Source organism: Athene noctua, chromosome 14, assembly GCF_965140245.1.
Source record: "Athene noctua chromosome 14, bAthNoc1.hap1.1, whole genome shotgun sequence".
NCBI classification, from domain to species: domain Eukaryota; kingdom Metazoa; phylum Chordata; class Aves; order Strigiformes; family Strigidae; genus Athene; species Athene noctua.
In genome coordinates, this window is record NC_134050.1 from 19,191,857 (window position 1) to 19,211,714 (window position 19,858).

Sequence of the window (19,858 nt, forward strand, 5' to 3'; positions counted from 1 at the left end):
TATAGCAACTGGTTAGCCTCTTCTGTACTTAAAATATCTTGTGTCAAATAATTAGTAATGCTTAATTGTATTTTATTGCAAAAGAGGCAAGTAATTAAAGAGGTTCTTGCAATGACTGTGGGGCCAGAAAGGGTCAGAAACTACTAGTAATTGGAATATATTTTCTGAATATAAATTAATAGGTCTAATAATCTGCCCTTCATTCCCCAGGATCCAAAAAAATATGCAGCATATTTGAATTACTGTTGCTTGCTCAGAAACATTAATGGATAAAAATTAGTTCTTGGCCCCACTCTTTTTTTTTTTCCTTTGGTTTCTTGTCAGCATAAGAAACCTATAACATGTATAATGTATTTAGACCTCCCCTGATGTGACAGCCACATAGACAAATGGCCCAATAAAATCCATTTTGGCCTTTTCAGAGTGTTTCTTTGTGTTTTGTCTGTCAGTCATGTGCTGCTGCAGATTCTTTTGTTTTTCCTCCTAGTTTGGTCTTCTGCATGGAAACTTTCTGAGCATTCAGTTGAAGACAGCGGTCACCATAATCCACAAATGTAAAGCTCTGGAGGGGAAAAGATTGCTCACAACGTAGTATTTGGGATTGTAAGTCAGCAAGTGCCAAAATCAGTCAGAAAAACTAGTTCAACCCACCCCAGTTATGGAATCAGAGCTTCTTGAAAAGAAAAGAAACTGCATTTTTATCATAGTCTGAGGAGGTAATTTTTATTTCTCTTCAGGACTTCTGGATTTGATTCACCAAAAAAATTATATACATACCTGTTAGAGGTAAAATATTATTGCACTTTGAAATTTCCAGTTAATTTAAAGAAGAAAAATGTGGTGGCCATAATTTTGTCCCTTGATTTGCTCTCCAAGTGTTGCCATTTGATTTAAGTAACAGTTCTTCTGGAAGTCATTTTGAGTAAATATATGTGTATCGCTTTAAAATTTAATCTTAACCTTAACAAATTTTAGCAGGTGGCACAGATATGTTTGTTTAGCAGAACATAAACAGATAAAAATACACAAATATTTGTTAGAGTTACAGCAAAGATACAGAAGATGTTATGCTGGTTTTTTTCATAATGAAAAGTGCCAGGCTTTTCTTTAAAATTGAACACTGACACATGAATATGTATTAGTTTAACTAAATATCAAGATATTTAAAATCCATGTTCTCAAGTATTTACTTAACTGCCTTGATGAAGATAGTTTTTTAAAAAGACATAAATCTCCACTTTCATAGCCCTTCTTCAATTCAAGTCATGCCAAAAAAGGAGGAATTATATGCCATGCAGATTATTCTAAAACATGTTAAAAATGTACTAACCCTCTGAGATTGGTGTTATTTATGAGAGATTAGTAGTCATTTGCATGAATTTGTCATTATTCTATCTTTTTGAAAAACAAAGGCTGAAAGTCTTATATGAGTTCTATTGGTATAAATCCAGAATAAATCTATATAACTGTGACTAAAACATGGACAATTGAGAGGAGAAAACTCCCTCTGCCAAGTATGAAAAATGAATTCAGAACTCAGCAGAAATGTTCTTTGTTCTTCACTTAACTTGGTCCCAAAAGATGGAAAAGAGTATATAGTTCATAGCTTCATAGGACACTGGAGGTTTGTAGAGTTTACTGATCTGCCATAGATTTTCCTTTAGGATAGTTGCCTTCTTCAGTTACAATATTCCCAGTCAGGGGTTGAATTTATGATTTCTTTCATATGAAGGTAAAACTATCTGTTATATTGTGCTTGATCATTTAAATTTATTACTGCACATCCATAACTACTTCATGCCAAAAAACCATCCCTGAACTGTGTTTCTTTTATCTTACAGAAAGCATTTGGTGTTCAGGTCTTCAGAGGTTGAACTTGAGACATGACAGGTGATAATTAAAAGACATGGAGTAGCTTTGAAACATTTTTCTGCTTTGTGAGAGCTAGGTTGAAATACCAGAATTTAATTGACATGTCAGCTAATTAAAGTAAAAATGGGAACAAAACAACCCTGAAAATTTTCAAAAACTGTGTGTGTGATATCCTGGAAGTCCTATTTTAGTCAGATTTCTCAGCATTGAGAGTATAGCTGATTAAACTCAAATGTACAAGCAAAGCTTGCTGGATTTTGGTCTTTGCTACCTCTAAAAATCAGAGAATACTACAATGTGTTTCCATTTAGGAACATAACCTGAAATAGGTTTTGAATGCATTAATTTTAAGAGGTCATGGGTAACATTTACTGGCAAATTAAATCATCACAGTAAGATACATAAAGCTTGAGCAACTCTGTATTTTTGTAGCTTGTTTTAGTTTATTACAATTGTTCTTATGGAATTTATAATTTTTTTGGTAACGAATTATTTAAATACCCTGATTTTAATACGTATTCTTGCACTTTGAAAACATTTACTACATACTTTTGAAGTGAACTGAAATAGGTACAAGAAAACGGTGAATATTTTGCCCTTGTTTGTCATAGCAGCGTTGAAAATTACAGTCCTAGGGCTCTGATAGCTGCAGGTATGGCAGTGTCCCAGATGGCGGAAATAAGACCATGAATTTGTTGTTGGGCTGACATTCAGACCATTCTCAAAGGCATTCAATTTGTTGCATTCAGGAGGATGCTTGCAATCTCAGGGACCTGGAGCAGAGCTGCACAAGGCAGTGATGAATGCTTATCTTCTTGCTTCTTGGACTGTTCTCCCTACAGTTTAAGAATGAAGCGTGTTTTATATGCCGAAGTGCAGGGCCACAGTAGCAGAGGCTGCCTTCAATAAATTTGAAGGATATGGATACTCCCACTGCTTTGAAGAGAGGGGGCTGTTCAACCCCCCTCATCCTATTTATAAACCATAAAGGTTTAGCATTTTGTATTGGCTTTGCTTTCAGAGGTCACGTTTTACTGAAACCCCACTCATCATGAGGCCAGGCAGTGGTACTGCTAGTGGAAATTGTAGGCCTGACATGATAGTCAGCTAAAGAACCTGAACAGTCTTCTGAGGCTACTTGGAAGTGGAGATCTATTTCTGTGTCTCATTTGCAGCACCTTGTGAAGCAGATGGAATCCAAATAGCAGTCAGCTTTCTCAGGTGACAGTCTCCTACTGTAGTTAGTTCTGTTCATCACTTGATGTTCTGTTTCCTTACAGACAACACTGCTTCTCTCTGTCCTGAACTATTTCTCCTATTTCTGGAGAGAGAACAGAGCTAGCATTTGTCCCCTAAGGCTGTTTGCTGACCCGGCTCAGTTTTGCATACCCAGAGCCCTGCAGCCTACAAGTTTTGTGCTGTGCCTGGCTAGAGAAGGTAGCTAGGGAACTGCTGGCAGATCTTCTCCTTCAGTCACAGCATCCTTCTCCCATCCTTGGTGCCTTCTGCTGCTTTGCACCAGATGTATGTTCCCTTTCATTCTCCTTTGCTACGAAGTGTAACCTTTCCATAACTGTGCCCTGCATGGGGCGCGACCCCTGCCCGTCTGTCTCAGCCAGGGCCTCTTAGCAACCCTGTGGAAACAGCAGCCCTTGAGCACCTACCCGGCACAGGCCTCCCGGCACCCACAGAGGTGGTCCTCCGGTACCCCAGACCCAGGTCAGACAGGGTTGAAGTGGAAGCTTGAAAGAAGAACCATGCTGCTCCTTTCCTGACACAGGATGAGGAAAAGATGTTCCTGCCGGCTTTTGTGGTTGTTAAATCTGATGGGTGATGTTGTTATTGACCTCATGCTTGTATTGGGAGGGTTTTAATTCAGCAATGGTTGAAGAGAGATGCAAGAAGCAACTGGAAGAGTTAGTGATGTTCACTAGCATTAAGATCATTGGAGCTTTTAGGCAAGGATGGAAAAGAAATGCAATTTTTTTTTATATCTACCTTTTAAAATGAAGTAGGCATGGAAGAATTAAGAATATCAAAGTAGATGACTCTGCAATCAACCTTCATTTTCACAGCTGGAGTGGATCAAATTTCATCTCCTGTACACTGAATTAAGATAATCTGTATCTGTCAGGCTCCAAGTACAGTATAACACAGTTTTTCATAGCTAATCTGTGTAGCACTGTATGAATATGGCTTATTTGTATATTTTGAGCAAGAAGAAAGTTTGGAAAGTTTTTATGGTGTGTGTAAAAAAAAAACCAACAAACCGAACGGGGCATGCAACAGAACTAGCATAGTTTTAGTTTCTGTTATTTGCAACTGAAGCTGAACAGCGGGTATATTAGTGTATCTGAACTTTGTTCAGCCTCATATCCAAAGACATACGGCCTCACTTTTTCATATGCAATTGCCTATTATGTCAGTTCTTGGAAGAATGGAGCACAGTATTATACTTAGAGTAACATATTTGAAAATGGTTCAACCTCAATTGAGTGTTACTTAAGCGTTTCAGAAAATGTACCCTTAAACTACCAGTTTTATCTTCAGAGATTTTTTTTTTTAAGATGAACCTGCTGATTCTTGAAACAAGCTGTAGGTATAAACAAGCATTAGTTTTTGTCATGTTGAGAAGTAGTTTTAAGCAGAGAGACTGTGTCTTGTTTCAGATTCTGTAGTAAACCAGATTATTGGGTGAGCTAGAGCAGAATTTAATCTTTTATCTTATTCGGTCTAGGAAGGACTAATACTTCTACCATTACATGATGATATATTGCCTTTTATGACTTTATTAGGACCTGTGTTTCCTCTGTGAAGCATGGACATTAAGTTGCAGTAATGTCAGTGTGGTGGTCTGACCCTGACTGACAAAAGAATCGCCTATGGCTTCTCAACAATGTGTATTTTCAATTCTCCTTTAGACATAGTCATTCTCTTAGAAGCCTGGCAGCACTTTTAAATACTTCAGAATTCTGTAAGGATAACATTTCTGTGACTAAGCTTGTTCCACACAGTAGATGCTTGTTCTGTAACTTACACATTATGTGTATTTAATTTTGACAGCATGATTATTTATTTATTATCCAATATAATTTATTTAACCTTTTCTTTACTACTACTAGCTTCTAGTGGATATTCATATGCTAAAATCTTTGGTGTTGAGATGATTCTTATCCTGGATTACAGCAGAAACTACCTTAGTATGACAGGAGTAAGCAAAGCTTTCACTGCTCAAAGCAAATTCTGGCATTGCACTGTAGTATCTTCTGGTATAATCATTCTGAAACAGCATTGGTAGTCTGAGGCTTGTCCTGAAAGGATGGTTAGTTCCCAGTGCTGTTGTCCATGCTACGTGGGGGCATCTAGAAAGAATTCAGTTTGGTACAGATCTCCACATTCTGTCCTTTTTTTTCCATATGCCACAGAAGAGCCGGATTACAAATCCTATCCAGACAGAAAAGTAGAGAAGCCCCAGGTATATATCTATACAGAGACCTGGTAAGGCAAGCGATTTAAAAAAAAAAAAAAAAGGAAGCTGTGATTTTATCTTTTTTCAGAATGGGGAAGTTCTGCTTAAATTTTACATCCTGCAAGAAAGTTAGGCAGGTTATTGATGAAGTCTTTTTGCTGAGTATTCTCCATTATACTTTTTTCACCCTAATAGTTTTGTGACTAGAGGGGGTAAAAATGAGATAATCTTCTCCTACTTTTTTGTAGTATCATAACAAAGAGTTGAAACATTACATTGATTTTAAATTAAAATATAAAATTATTATGGTATTTTAATAACTAAGTGCAGATTATATGATTTGACATACAGTGGTATAATAAGTACCACTGTTTACACATCTACATATTTTCTTGAAATTGTCTTTTGATTAGTAATGTAACAATATGTTTTCAATTCTATTTAGGGCAGTTTGCATGTATGCAGATGTTAAATATCTCCCAAAATTAAATATTAATTAAATAAATATAAATTAAATATCTCACAAAATCTTCTACCATTAACTTGTCTTCTGCCTGACCAGGAGGGTGTCCTTTGGCAAGAGCAGAAAGGGAACTCCAGTCGATACAGGAGCATTTTAAAGGCAACAAACTCATTCTTTCAAGACAGCAGAAACTGCCAAAACTAAACCCCAGTATGAATACTGACCTGTCATGTGATAAATTAGATAAATTGGAAAGAAAAAACTATGTCTAACTGAACAAATACAAGCAAAATGAATGACTCAAGCATGTCCAGAGAAGGGCAACGGAGCTGGGGCAGGGTCTGGAGCACAGGTCTGCTGGGGAGCGGCTGGGGGAACTGGGGGGGTTCAGTCTGGAGAAGAGGAGGCTGAGGGGAGACCTCCTGGCCCTCTGCAGCTCCCTGCCAGGAGGGTGCAGAGAGGGGGGATGAGTCTCTTTAATGAAGTAATAAGCGATAGGACAAGAGGTAATGGCTTCAAGTTGCACCAGGGAAGGTTTAGACTGGCTCTGAGGAAGTATTTCCTTCCAGAAGGGGCTGTTGGGCGTTGGAATGGGCTGCCCAGGGCAGGGGGGGAGTCCCCGGGATCCCTGGAGGGGTTCAAGAGTAGGGTCAACTTAGCGCTAGGGTTCTGGTGTAGTTGGGAACTGTTAATGTTGGATTGATGGTTGGACTGGATGATCTTCAAGGTCTTTTCCAACCTAGAATATTCTGTGATTCTGTGAAAATAAAATGGAGCTGCTGAACAGCAGTGTGTTATTGAAAGTATACAAACAGATATGCAAGCCTTCTGCCTCAATCTAATTGTGTATCCACGGTCTGAGAATTAATTATTGGCTTAGAAATAAAGATCTTGTTTTTTTAATGGAGATTTTAATATCTTCTTCTCATATCTGTCAGTTTGAGTCGAAACCGTAAATATGTAAATGTTCACATCTTTTTCTGCCTTCTCTGTGATTAGTTATATTCTTTGCTAAAAATCTAACTGTAACTTTGTTTTCTTTTTTTTCTTCTTTTGGTTATATTGAAAAAAGTTAGCATGCGCTAGTGTACTTTCAGCTGCGCTCACAGTTCTCTAGGGTGATCTGCCAACATATCATTGTGTACACTCTCAGACAGGGCTTTTTCTTTATAAAACCTCTGTGAAATTGAGAATAAGGGGCACTATTAACATGTAAACCTGTATGCATAGAAATGCTGTGATGTTTGTGGTTTCTTTTGTGTTCATAGTAAGGCACTGCAAGATTTTAATGCTTATGGCTTCCCTGAGACAGGAGCAAGGTGAGGACACTTCTGAAAAGCTTGACATTGTCTTCTGTGTCTCTGGAGTTCTATAAAATAGAAATACTTGGCTGCCTCTCTGCAGTTGTGTCCACCAAAGTATTATTGTTTCTAAATTACTTTGAGAGTGGTAAACAAGGTGCTCTTCTGAAGAACCCAGAGTCATGGCAGAAGTGTTGCTGAGGTTCTGCTTATTTTCATTGGGCTGGTGCATCATGGATTGGCTTGCGCATCATGGCAGAAGTTAAAAGGTCAATAGCTTTGCGTGAGGTTGATGTAAGTGTCATCTGTCGAATCAGTGATGAAGTATTTGGAAAAATCAGGGAGAATGACTTTATAAAACTTACTGAAAGCAACATACCCACAGAGAAACTGCTCTGTTGGAAATCTATTGCTATTAAAATAGTAAAAATACTATTATTGCCTTTTAAAAATGACAGAGCAAAGGTGCAGGCAACAATGGAGAGAAGATTAATAGAGAAAGATGATGCTTGCTTATAGATTTATCGTTTCTAGGCTGCTACTTAGATCCTTTAACAGCTTTACCCAAGACACCCCATAGTAATAAAAGTGAACAGATTGGTTGCTCTCTGCAAACTGGATTTAGTTTCAAGTTGTTTTACATTAAATAATCTAAATAAAAATTGTAACAGAATCATTTTTGAATAACATAATCTGAAGACAGAATATATGAGTGTGCTCTCCACTCCATGCGAATGCATAAATCCTCAGAGTAAAAACTGTTTTAATGTTGATTAGTGTGTTCTTTTGATTCTTTAGAAGATATATACTAGCTGCCTTTTTCTGGGATAACCTATTTGCTTTAGAAGGAACTTGTGGGATTTGTGTTAATAAAATCCAGATTCTTTAATGTGCAAGAAAGGGTTATTTTGACAGCTTTACCACCTTTTAAAGCTGGAAATTGACACTTATATATTGTAAATATGGTGTTATTGGGTATTGAATGGTGAGAGGAGATGAGTAAAAAGGTGCTTAAATGATCCTGATGGGACCAATGTGGTGAAAGCTTACTTCATTGTTCAGTCCATTACCGACCTTTATTATTGCGCACTATATAATACTATGTATATATGTCTATACACAACATATATAGTATTATGCATTTAGTGACTCTGCAGCTAGACCCTTCACAAATTTATGTTGCTCACAAAACTATTTTAAAGGCTAATATCTAAAGATTACTAAATTGCAAGACATCTCCAGCTTTTGCAAGCTACAATTTTAGGGATGAAAATCTCTGTATAATCTTTTTTCTTTTTAAAATTTTATTCCTTTTGTTTTTTCATTTATTACCATTGACAGCATTCTATATCAGAAATGTTAGTTTCATGGTGGAATTATTTAGTAGCTTATTTAGCTTATTTAGTAGTAGTATGTTCAGCAATTTTGCAGCTGTTCTTTAGAAATGATCTTCCAAAAAGCAGAGAAGGCCAAAAAAATTCTCAGTTTTAAAACCTTTTAAATTTAAAGTTTAAAAATATCTCCAGATTATATTGTTTCTTGACATTTTCTTCCACCAAAAAGGAAACATCTCAAGAAAAGCATAAACAGCCAAAATATGAAAGTGTTGTGGTAGTTGAAATTAAATAAAAGGGGGTTTGACTTACAGGCTGTATCTATATCCCCTCTGAAAAATCTTGTTTCGAAGATGGGTATTTGCCCTTTTGCATAGTGTCCTGGTGTACACAGAGCAGTGGGGAGACTGACCAGCACTGTTTGGAAGATAAGGACCAAGAGAGGGAATGTCCTTCAGAGCACTATGTTGAAAACTGTTTCAGAGGTATTTCTGTATATTCTGCATCACTGAATCACTCAAGTTTGTTATAGTGGAAGATAAGCTCAGTTCACTGCAGCAGGAGCAAATGATCCTTCCTTCTTACTAGAGACCTGTTGCTTCTAGTCAGAGTTTTGTTCATGTGAGAACTGAGGAGAAAATGTAAAGTGTGTCATCAAAGAGCATCAAAATGGGATGTATGCTCAGTAGTGGTTTCCTTTTCAGAGTAAAGCAAAAGCACCTGAGGATTAAAGAAGTTAACCTTTGTAAATAAATCCTAGTCTATAAATCGTATAGGAAGCTATATATTTTCCTAGAATGTATATTTTTGTTTCAAAAGATATACTAGAGATCTGTTTCTTTATATTCTTCATGAAAAAGCATTATCCATGAAGATAAATACCTTCTTCGGGGGCCTATAGATCATGGGTTTTACCTTAACGTATTCCAGTGCCATACCATTTTTCATCTTTTGGAAGAAAAGTGTCTTAGAAATTGAACACCAGCCATAAAGCTGAGAAGCTTTATTCTGGATCCTTTATTTATTAGTTGAATGTGCAGCAAAGTGCAATAGTGTGTAGGTGTAGCTATATTAGTGTTGTTCATGTTCGTACATCTTTGGCAGGACTGACTTTATAGGTACTCCATAATATGTACATTTGGCTTCTCATTTACTCTGCAGAAGGGAATACTTGTTTTAGTCCAACCCTGCCCATGGGTTTGTAGCCAGGAGTATGAGAGTCATAACAATAACAGTTGGTGTCTGCAGACCAAGAAGTGTCCTTTTTGACAGAGGTATGGCCATAAATTGCCCTAAACCACTGCAGATGTATGTCTTGTATGAAAGGTGGCAGGCAGACTTCAAATTGTTTCCAAACACTTTTGTGTTATGTGGCTGTGATTTTACTGGGTTGTAACTTTTAAACTTTCAAAGCCCAGTTGCAGCAACTGAATTGATACTTTAGCTGCTTAGCTTTATCAGGAGGGAATGTTCTGGGGAACAGAAATGGTTTTTTGGGTAAGTTAAACCAAGGCCTGTTTAAATGAGCCAGAATCTCAGTTTAAGAATAAGTATTTGCAAGGTGGATATGTAGGTGACATCTGCCTTTTGTTACTATGCCTGATAATCCATGCAAATTCATCATTTATACATGCTGCATTGGTGCTTCCTTATTGACTAGCATCAAGACCAGAGAAACAGCATGACTTTCTCTGCAAATGGCCACAGAATTCCCAGTGCAAGGGAGTGAGGCTGAGTTTTCAGTGTTTATCATATTCTTAACTGCTGAAGCAGCTTGGTAGAAGAAGAAAGCTAGTAAGGAGATGGATGAGGAAACAAATAAATTATTCTGGATAGGAGTATAAAAGCAGATTCAAACTGGGACAGTGGCAGTAGAAAGAGAGATAAATTAGAAAGAGAAAAAAATAGCAATAAATACGAGTCAAAAGGAGAAGAGTGAGGTGAGAAGTGGAAAGAAGAAGGAAGGCTGGCTGTGATGAGCTCCCTGCCCATTCCTTTTCCTCTTTGAGAACCTGGAAATGAATCTAGATCTCTTGTACCCCAGGTATATCGATATCCCATGCTTGTCTGGTTCATTGTGATGGAAATTTTTTTTTTTTTTTAATAACTGCGTATCAAATATTTGTTGAGTCAAGTAATGCCTTATCTAGGAGATTATATATTAAGAGTGGCTGGGTAAGCATTAGTTGAACCCATCGACTTATCACGCACGTAGTAGGATAGCACAGAGGTAACAGGAAATATGGTGTAACTGGGAGATAGTGCCTGTAAAGCTCCTGTAAGTTTTATAGCAAGAAAATGAATGGTGGCTGGGGCAGATGACTACAGGAAGGGAATGGATAGTTCCCAGCTTTGGGCAATAGAAAGCCTATGTGAAACAGCTCTGGTTTGCTGCTGTACCTCTTCCAGACTCCTCACAGAACCTTGCTGTCTGACTGAAAAATATAAAACTTGACTCTCAGAAGCATTGAGTATGCAGTATGAGTATTACAATTGAAGTAAATGGGAGCTTATTTTTTTTTTAACATTGCACTTTGAATTTTTATTGTCCTTAAGAGAGACAATGTAAAAAACAAGTTAATGTGTTTCAAGTAGGTTCCCCCAAAATTAATGGATAGTGGTGACAATTTTGGGCCTAATATTTATTTTTTCTGCAACTCAAGCTTGGAGCTGGTCTCACCACCATAGATGTGATTTGAAAATGAATTTATTAATTTTTGGTCTTACATATTGTGGTGCTAAATGCCTAGAGGGAGGAGAAAGGGAAATAAATTCTCTGTGCCTGGTCAGGATAGGTTCTCATTAAATGCAGTGCATGCCTGAACAGCTTTAAAATAATAATAAACCTTATACATAATAGGCTATAATAATTGCTTCAAGTTGCATTTCTAATTTTAAAGCTTTTTTATATGTATATTGAAGAGTTTTTAATTGTGCTGAGATTTTTAGCAAGCAAAATTAGGATTTCCCATCTAAAGTCATACTTTCAGGAATAAAACTGTGTGCCAGGGTGTTTTGGCTGGTAATTCTTGTCTTCTGGGCCATGACATCTTGGTCCCATGTTCTACAGGAGTGTTGTCTCCTGTCAGTACTGAAGCTGCCATTCTGGAATGGGGCAAGGTGTTAGATTTTCAATATCTAACACTAGATCTCTTTGCATATTTATCTAGTGGAGTGACTTAACATTTTATATATCTTGAAAAGGGATGGGCAGGTTCCAACGTTTAATTTGCATTATTTGAAAAGGTGTGTTGTTCCAGGGCATGTGTGTATTGAGGAAGAGTGCAATAGCTGCTACCATGTGTTTGCTTATGTAGATACTTAAATAGCATGCCTGGCTCAGGCTTGTTTGACTTAAATACAAAATGAAAATCTTTTCTAAAACGGCTAACAGAAGGCAACAATTTACCAATACCTGAATGAGCAAGCCACAGCAAAAGAGAGGAGATATTCCCTGTGATGCTGAATGTTGTAATTGCATTTAGAATAAAACCAAATGAGAAAACAAATCTTTTTCAAACTGAGAAATACAAACGTTTTCTCTTTTTTTTATAGAATATTGTGAGGTGGAATTTCAGCACTGATGGAGTCAGGATAGTGGCTGATGGAAATCAGTTATATCATCTTTTACATAGGAGACGGAAATTTCTTATTTAAAAATAAGATGATTTGAAGGCAAATTTCTCCATGCAAATCCTGTCATGAGCAAAGAAATTATTTCAAGAATGAGACATATCGTGGAAGAGATGGTTTTGGTAGATTTTGCAAAAATAAAAAAATAATTTTAATGCTACCTTATGATCACCATGTTTGCCTGTGATAACTTTATATAATCATGATAGAGTACTGATAATGGGACTTGGAATTCAGATTCCTGATACGGTCCCCAAGGAAATAAAGAAACTGGTGGTGCTTGGCCTGTGGTGAGATAAACACTCTAATATTTAATCAGGAAATTTGTCAGCAGAGTTAAGTTCAGCCTTCTTGCTGGCCAAAGATGCAGGTTATTTCCTATTTCTGTGACACCCATGTGGCCTCCATCACTGGCAGTAGCTTGCCATCTTCTGGTCTTCTTACATGAGGCAGCAAGCAGCTTTGCTTCTGTTGTGCCGTCCGAAACGCAGACACAAGGAGACACTGTCTCTACACTGAGATGATACTGTGAGCTAACCAACAACATGAATTAGAGTCTGATTCCTGTAAATGGAATGCTAACTATTCCACACCAGTTCCCTATGCAGTTTTTTGTGTACAAGTAGTATTCTGTCCAGACTTTTTTTTTTTTTTCCAGGTAGGTATGAAGTAGGTCATTCCACATTCAAAATGTCCATGCAAGAGAATAATGCCAAGAAGCTAGTGGTGGAAGAAGTTCATATGCAGATTTACTTAGCAGTAACTTTTCCTTGAAAATGAGCTCTTTTTAAATTTCATTTTTAGAAGGTTAAGTAAGCCCGTTTTATAGCAGAGCTTTTTTGATCACATAACAGTGGCTTAATATTAAGAATTACATTGACTAGCCTTGGAGGACACAATTAGGTGCAGCCTGGGGATGACTTCAATTCCTGTGCTTTGGCATATAGGAATCAGACTGTAGAAATATTGAAGCACAGCCTTCGTGTGCCTTTATAGATTTGTCAACTGATGAATGTTAATTAATTCATTGCTTAAAAAAGAAAGGCCTAAAAATGCAAACATGGCAAATTGTAACGTGGCTGAGTAAATTAACTGTCAGCAAGAAGATATTTCAGTTACAGTGTTCAACATCTATACACGATACAACTGCTTTTTCAGAAATTTCTTCAATGTAATTTCATTACTGCTTTTTAGAAAAGTTAATTCCATATCTGTGTTTTTAATTTGTAGGTACATTGAAACCTTGAAGGAGCACAAACCAAAAATTGTCTGGGATGAACAAATTGCTGAGCACTACTTTGAATACAAAAAGTGAGTTACGTTTATTAACTTATGTTCTGCAAATATTTTTGGGCATGGCCCAGTACACAAGGATTTACCAGTTAAGTATAGAATGCAACTGATCTCAGCAAGTGGAAATTCTGCTGTTTGTGATCTGTGTGTCAACAGTGAACTGCAGCATAAAAGAGTGCTTCAAGTGAGAGAAGTAAATCAGAGAAGGATTAATGAAATAACATAAGCCAAAACAATCTTTAGAAGAGAGAAGTCTGATGAGTCATATCTTTAGAAGTTATCCATCAAAGTTATCTGCTGCGTATCAGTTAATCAGAGGCTCTGAGATGAGTACTGTGAGCTCTTGGGTGATTACCAATAACTCAGCCAAAAATAGTTCTGAGAAAAATCTGTGGTACAAGACCCTGGTTTTACAAGTCCCAGTGATAAGATTGGTCAAGCAACAGACTTCCATTAAATGGAAAGGACCATAGAGAAATGTAATGAGAATAATATCAAGTGATAAACTTTTTTAAAGGACTGAGAGCATGAAGGAAAAGGGTAATAACTTCCTTTGTTCTCCCTTTATCATCATGAAATGACAAGAGGATTCCTGATGCTAGGAAAAATCCTATCTAAAATGGATTTTTTAAAAAACCCAGCGACATCTTATTAAACCTCAGTGATAATTTGCTATTTTTGTATGCAAATATACAAAATGTGGTAAAATTCTAAAAAAAAAATAATCCTACTGCTTCTACAGAACTGTATCTTGTATATTACTCAGTGCATTTGTAATGTGAAGACACACCACTGAAAACAAGAGCAAAACACATTTTAGGGTGCTTTAAGAAAAAAAAATCAGAACTACTTTGTTCTTTCCAAAACACCTTCTTGATTTTAAATATTAAAAAACAAAAACAACAAAAACCTACAAACCCCCCAAAACTAAAAATGTCCTACTTTTATATTTTTAGTTTAATTTTCAAGGTTTCTCTCAGTCTGTAATTTTCTCCTGACTTCTCAGAGACTTGTATTTCTTATCAGGAAAAAAAAAAATTACCTGTTGGTCAGCAGTGTTTTAGTTTATTTTCTGTGTCTGTATGAAAGGCCTGGGTTTTGTTCCTTCCTACTTAATGCTTTGGTATCCTGTTGCAAAATTACTGTGTGCCAAACGATTACAAGGTTTTTCATGATAACTAAAGAGGAATAAATCAGAAGCTTTGTTTTACTGATCTTTAATGCACAATGCAGTTGGCGACACAATGACCACTGGATCAAAACTTGCTCTCAGAAGAGTAAATCCAAGGGCTCTGAATGGCATGCTTCTGGGATTCATTTCTGAAATGCATTTCCTAAACACCTCCTTGCAAACTGGCTGTCTGGGAAAGAGATAGCCTGTCAGTAGTACTACATCTTTTGCTTTTGAAAGCCAGTCTTGGGAGATTCTTGTTTGTGGGCTTCTTGGAGGACTTTTTTGATGCATAAAGCACACTGGATCTGAAAATCACCATAAACTTGACTTACTGCACTGTGCCTGGCAGGCAGCAGCGTGACTCAGTGTGTCTGCAGCCGTTCATCCAGCTGCAGAGGAGGGTTATTCAAGTGAACTCTTTTTCTTACTGCTTTGGTTTGCAAAGGTTCAGTGACATTGGGTGGGGATGGCAGCCAGGCCTGAAATATGCTTCACTGGTAAAGCATCTCACCTGGAAATCTTGCACGTCTGCAGTTGCTAAGAAATCAAATTATGAATCTTTAAGCAATGCACAGCTAATGATTGTCATGTAGCAGGACAGAGACTAATTATTACAAATAGTTACAGAAATCTGTTGTCTCTGAGTGCTTGTCCCAATGCACTTTACAGGTAAGTACGCATTTATGTCAGTTGGGAGATTTTAGGAGCAATTCCTACTTGGAATGCTCTCTGCATTTCCTCCTAGCCTAACTGGTAAAGTGGTGCTGTGAGACCACTTGTAACCCATCCTTCTCATTATTAGGGGTTTAGAATGCAGCCTTGGTATCTGTGCCCAGTGTAGCTTGTCCTGTCTGTATATTTTATACTGCCAGCATTGAATTTAACCTGAAAGATAATAATTTAGGGAATTGGAGAAAATTTTTCACAGTTTGCATTGGACAACCAAATATCTTCTTTTTTTTCAGATGCACATTTAGTAGGTGCAACTGTCTTTTATTATCTGACAGTTTTATAATCCAGTTGCAACAAGATATCTCAGTGTGTTTATTTAGATCTAGTTTCAGACCATCTCTGTTGTGAGATCTCTTCTATTGGTGTCAGCCTTTTCACTTAAGAGTTGTCCTCCTTAAAGGCCACTACTGTGGGGTAAATAAATACCTTGTCTGACTGCCTATATTGTATTTCGTTGTAACCAGTTCTCGGATGAAGCGTTAGGCCCAAAGAAGTTTGGTACTGTCATCTTAACCATTAAAGTTACCTGATTTCTTCCCAAACTTTATGTTAGTTATTAGGAAGCTATGCTCTGTTCTTTAGATGTTTTGAAAGGCCTTATCCTGAAGCCACTTAAGGAATCCTTTAGATAACCAGGGATTTTTGTTGTTGTAGTTGTGGCATGATGCAATTGCTATGCAAAGACTCCTCTAGCAGGTTTTTGACTCTGTACAGTCATGTTTTGAACTTGCTAACTTTCCAGCTGCTAGCATTGTCAAAGCCTGTTTAAGTAGGATGATTTTGTCAGGAGGACCTTTCTGACAAACATTCCTGTAACTGATACCTGCAGGACAGTGACACGGTTGCATGGTTGACTTTTGGATATGTTGTGTACCTTGTCTTAATGGGTTTTATTTCCCCACTGCTTTGGATTTATGTGCTGTGATATGTTTGCATCTAGTAGGTACAAACAGTAGAAAAGGGTCAGGAGTAGAAGTTCTTATCTGCAGTAGAAAAGGAGAAACAGAGAAGATTTTGGCCCTACCCTGACATCAGTAGATAGAGTAGCCAGAGTGCAAGTAATGAGTGAATGGAAGTTGATAGCAAAAGTGACTTCAGAGGCAGCATGCCTTAGATTCCAGAGTGGTATGGACACTGACTGAGAAATCTCAAAGATACAAGTTACTAACTGGCAAGTACTCTCTGTCTTTGGTATTGGTATATTAATGCTCATGTTTTTAACATACTAGTGTATCTTATTTTTAATAGAAATAACTTCTTCAGGATAAAATTGGCAGTTTTCTTCAGCACTGTCTTTGTTTCCTTTTAGTGGGAAGGAATAAACTGGTTTTGAATTCTAACCTCAGCTAAAAATCCTATGGGAATCTGTCAGAGATATTGTGACTGTTTGGTTTTCCTGTTTTGCAGAAATAAAGGAGGAAAACATGCTGTCTTCTACCCAACACTGAAGGTAGGTGCCACTTTTTCATGTCAGAGGTCTGTAAGAGGAAAGAGATGTTTACTTGACTCGTTGCATTATTGAGACACTTCAGAAAATGTTGAACTGGGTTAGGCTTTTGTGAAAGTTTACTCTCATGGGGTTGTTATGATTCAGAGCTTCAGCTGCCTGTACAAGAAGATTGTTTTTTCTGTCTTGTGCATAATGGGGTTTGGGGATCTTTGAAGATTAGCCATGTCTAGAGATAAGACACACCAGGGCAAACCAGTGCTCTGAGAGGATCTGTTCGAGTGCACAGTTCGTGTGCTAACAGACATGTTGATTGTCAGACAAGAGACCAAAGAAATTTTCCTTCTGATCATGTTGGCTGGAAGCTTGGGAAACTTTTGCTTTTCTCTGTAACGGGGTCCTGATTCTCCCTGGCAGCCTGCATCACCCTGTTTTCTTCAGTTCTGTTTCTGTGGAACATATTTTAGTGTTGTGAAAACTTAAGAATTTGGCCTTACTAAAGTCCCCTGGCAGGACATACGATTTCTGTCTACACAATAGTCTGCAATACACCAGAATACAGGATAAAATGATTATTTGCAGCCTTAGTTCCTAGGAAGCTATCTTTAGATTTTTGCAAATTAAGTTAAAGGCAGTATGTTAAGCCTCTGTTGGCTTTTAATATTGGAAGGGAATTGCTTCTGTAGTGAAGGTATATCATATTTACAGAGAGCAGAGACATTTTGCATGGTTAAACTAGTGTGAAATGATCCAAGTCTCTGGTTTTCTTAACAGAGTTGTTATTTTAAGCTCCATTAGTACAAGGATATTTCCCTTCATTAATCTAATATTGGTGGAAGTACCAGCACATATGAGATATTAATTACCACATCTGTGTTCTTGCTAGTAGTACCTGTCTTAGAGAGTTAGAAAGTTTCATTGCAAACCTATCAGATTGTGCTGCAAGTTGTTACACTACAATCGCTTTGGCCTTGTGGAAGGATTTCACCCTGCTATTGTCAGTACTAACGAGGTTAAGAACACTAATTCCTGTGCATTTCATTCATTACTTCTTCTCTAACAGATACTCAACTGTGGTGGTTGGTGAATTTATGGAACCAGGTTTTCTTTCCAATTTCAACAAGCTTGTAATGAAATATTTGAGAAAATGAAATTCTGAGATTTGTATGCTATGCTAGGGAAAATCAAAGAGTTTTTCATATAATGATGATGAAGATGGTCAGGGAATACTTCATTTTATTACCCCATGAGTGTGTTTCATCCCCTTTTTAATGTTATAATCACTAGCAGGTTGCTCAGAATTCATTTGTTCATGATTAGTTAAAAGTAGTCATGAACACCAGGCCCAGTGGATCTGTTAATGATGCCTTGAAACTTTGTTCTGTTTTCTGTGGAAATTAGTTTTAAACAGATCCCTGGTGTGAGCAGTTTAAACATTGCAGTGCTGCAGTTCAAAGGAAAAAAAAAAAAAAAAAAAGATTAAATAATAATTATTTTTATTGTCTGAACTGAAGGAAGTGCAGAACATGAATTGTGGCGTTGCTTCCCATGTAAACCAATGGCTAAACTCACTCCAAGTCAATGGCTGGAGCTCAAATAGGGATACTTTTAAATATGAATCTCCCAGAATCTCTTTAAAATAGAATTGTGATAATGAAAACTGTGACTCGTCCTGAGAGAAGGCAAGGGTAGGTAAGAGATCTTGATGGTATTTGACAAGTTGTTCCAATTGTCTTCAGTGATAAAGTTTTATTTTACCCCTGAGACATTTCTGAGTAGTGTTAGAATTTCTGCACATTGTGAAATGATAGCCTGAATTAGAATAGTCCTTTGCATACTTCATAAACCTGATTTATTCCTGTGGCATTTTGTCTATTTAGCTGGTTATCTTTTATTAGGTCATTGAATTAACTGGTGCAATTAACTGTCTCTTACTGAATGATTGCTTGCTAACCAGAGAGTGTTTGAAATACAGACTAGGTTTTTCAGTATCTGGTTCAAGGATAGATGTTTTAAAAAATCTGATAACGGCATGAAGAAATGGCAGCATTGAGCGTCTAATGTCTCTGACTAAAAGGTAATTGCTTTATGTGTCTTTGTCTTAGTCCATCCAGTTGCGCTTAGAGCTCGCAAAAGAATTGGGCACTGGAATATCCATCTGGGAACTGGGACAAGGCCTGGACTATTTTTATGACCTGCTTTAAAATAAGAGATGACCTGGGAAAGACTTTATTTGCTTCACTGAGACTCTACCTTCAATCAATTTGGGTATACTGGAGAGGTGATTTTTAAAACATTTTTTTGTAATTTATATCATATCTGTATTAAACTTTCATTTTTCCCAATAAAGAGCATTTTCTGATTGCCACACAGATGTGATTGTTGGTATCTGATAAAATTCAGAGAAAAAAAACCCCAGAAATTTCTTTTAAAGCTCCTGAATTCAGATTCATTGAAAATAGACCAAAATAACTAGGATGGTGCCAGGGATGAAAATATTTTCTGAAATGTTTTCTACAAGAAATAACGTGGACAAGTTGATGCCATCTGATCAAGGTTTAAGACTGAGACCTCTCAAACAATTGCTGGTAATAACCAAAGTAAGTGAACAAATAAATTCATCAGATTATGTTCAGCAAATTTAATATCTGCTGGACTCTGCATCTTGCTGTCTTCTGATAAGGTAAATCAACATAAAATGTTGGGGGGAGACCAATTAGATATCTTTCCCTCAAGCTGGCAGATAATCAAGCACTGACATGCTAAGCTGTTAGCTCTGTTTGTTTTTTCATGTTAGTAAATTCCTTAAGTAGTTCAGTCACAATAATTTCAATTTATGACTTGTTTCGAAATTGGTTTTGTTACAAGTGATGTTCTGTGATTTCTCTCTGCTTAGCCTGCTTGGTGTCTCGGTTTACAGTAATTAGCACTAGTGCATGATGCATTAGTGGTTAGCTTGTGGGAACAATAAAGTTAGCACCGAAGGCTCTAATGTAATGATGGATTACATGGCTGGCCCCCATAGACAGAGCCCCACAGCAGCTCTGACAGCCCCTTGACTTAAGTAGGTGCTGTGAATGTGACCAGCATCTTCGTGCATGAAGCTGCTGTTCTTTAGCTGTATACATTGGTGCTTTCAT

The 19,858-nt window shown here is 37.2% G+C and overlaps 1 protein-coding gene across 2 annotated transcripts in view; it reads left to right on the top strand.

Moving 5' to 3' along the window:
• CHID1 (chitinase domain containing 1) overlaps positions 1-19,090 on the top strand; it is a 121,289-nt gene extending 102,199 nt beyond the window's left edge. For both annotated transcript variants that reach the window (XM_074918148.1, XM_074918147.1), the window contains 3 exons: positions 13,303-13,383; positions 16,679-16,721; positions 18,824-19,090. In XM_074918148.1, the coding sequence (XP_074774249.1) occupies positions 13,303-13,383; positions 16,679-16,721; positions 18,824-18,922 (223 nt within the window). In that variant the 3' untranslated portion in view covers positions 18,923-19,090. The remainder of the gene's footprint in view (positions 1-13,302; positions 13,384-16,678; positions 16,722-18,823) is intronic.
• Positions 19,091-19,858: the final 768 nt, after the last annotated feature.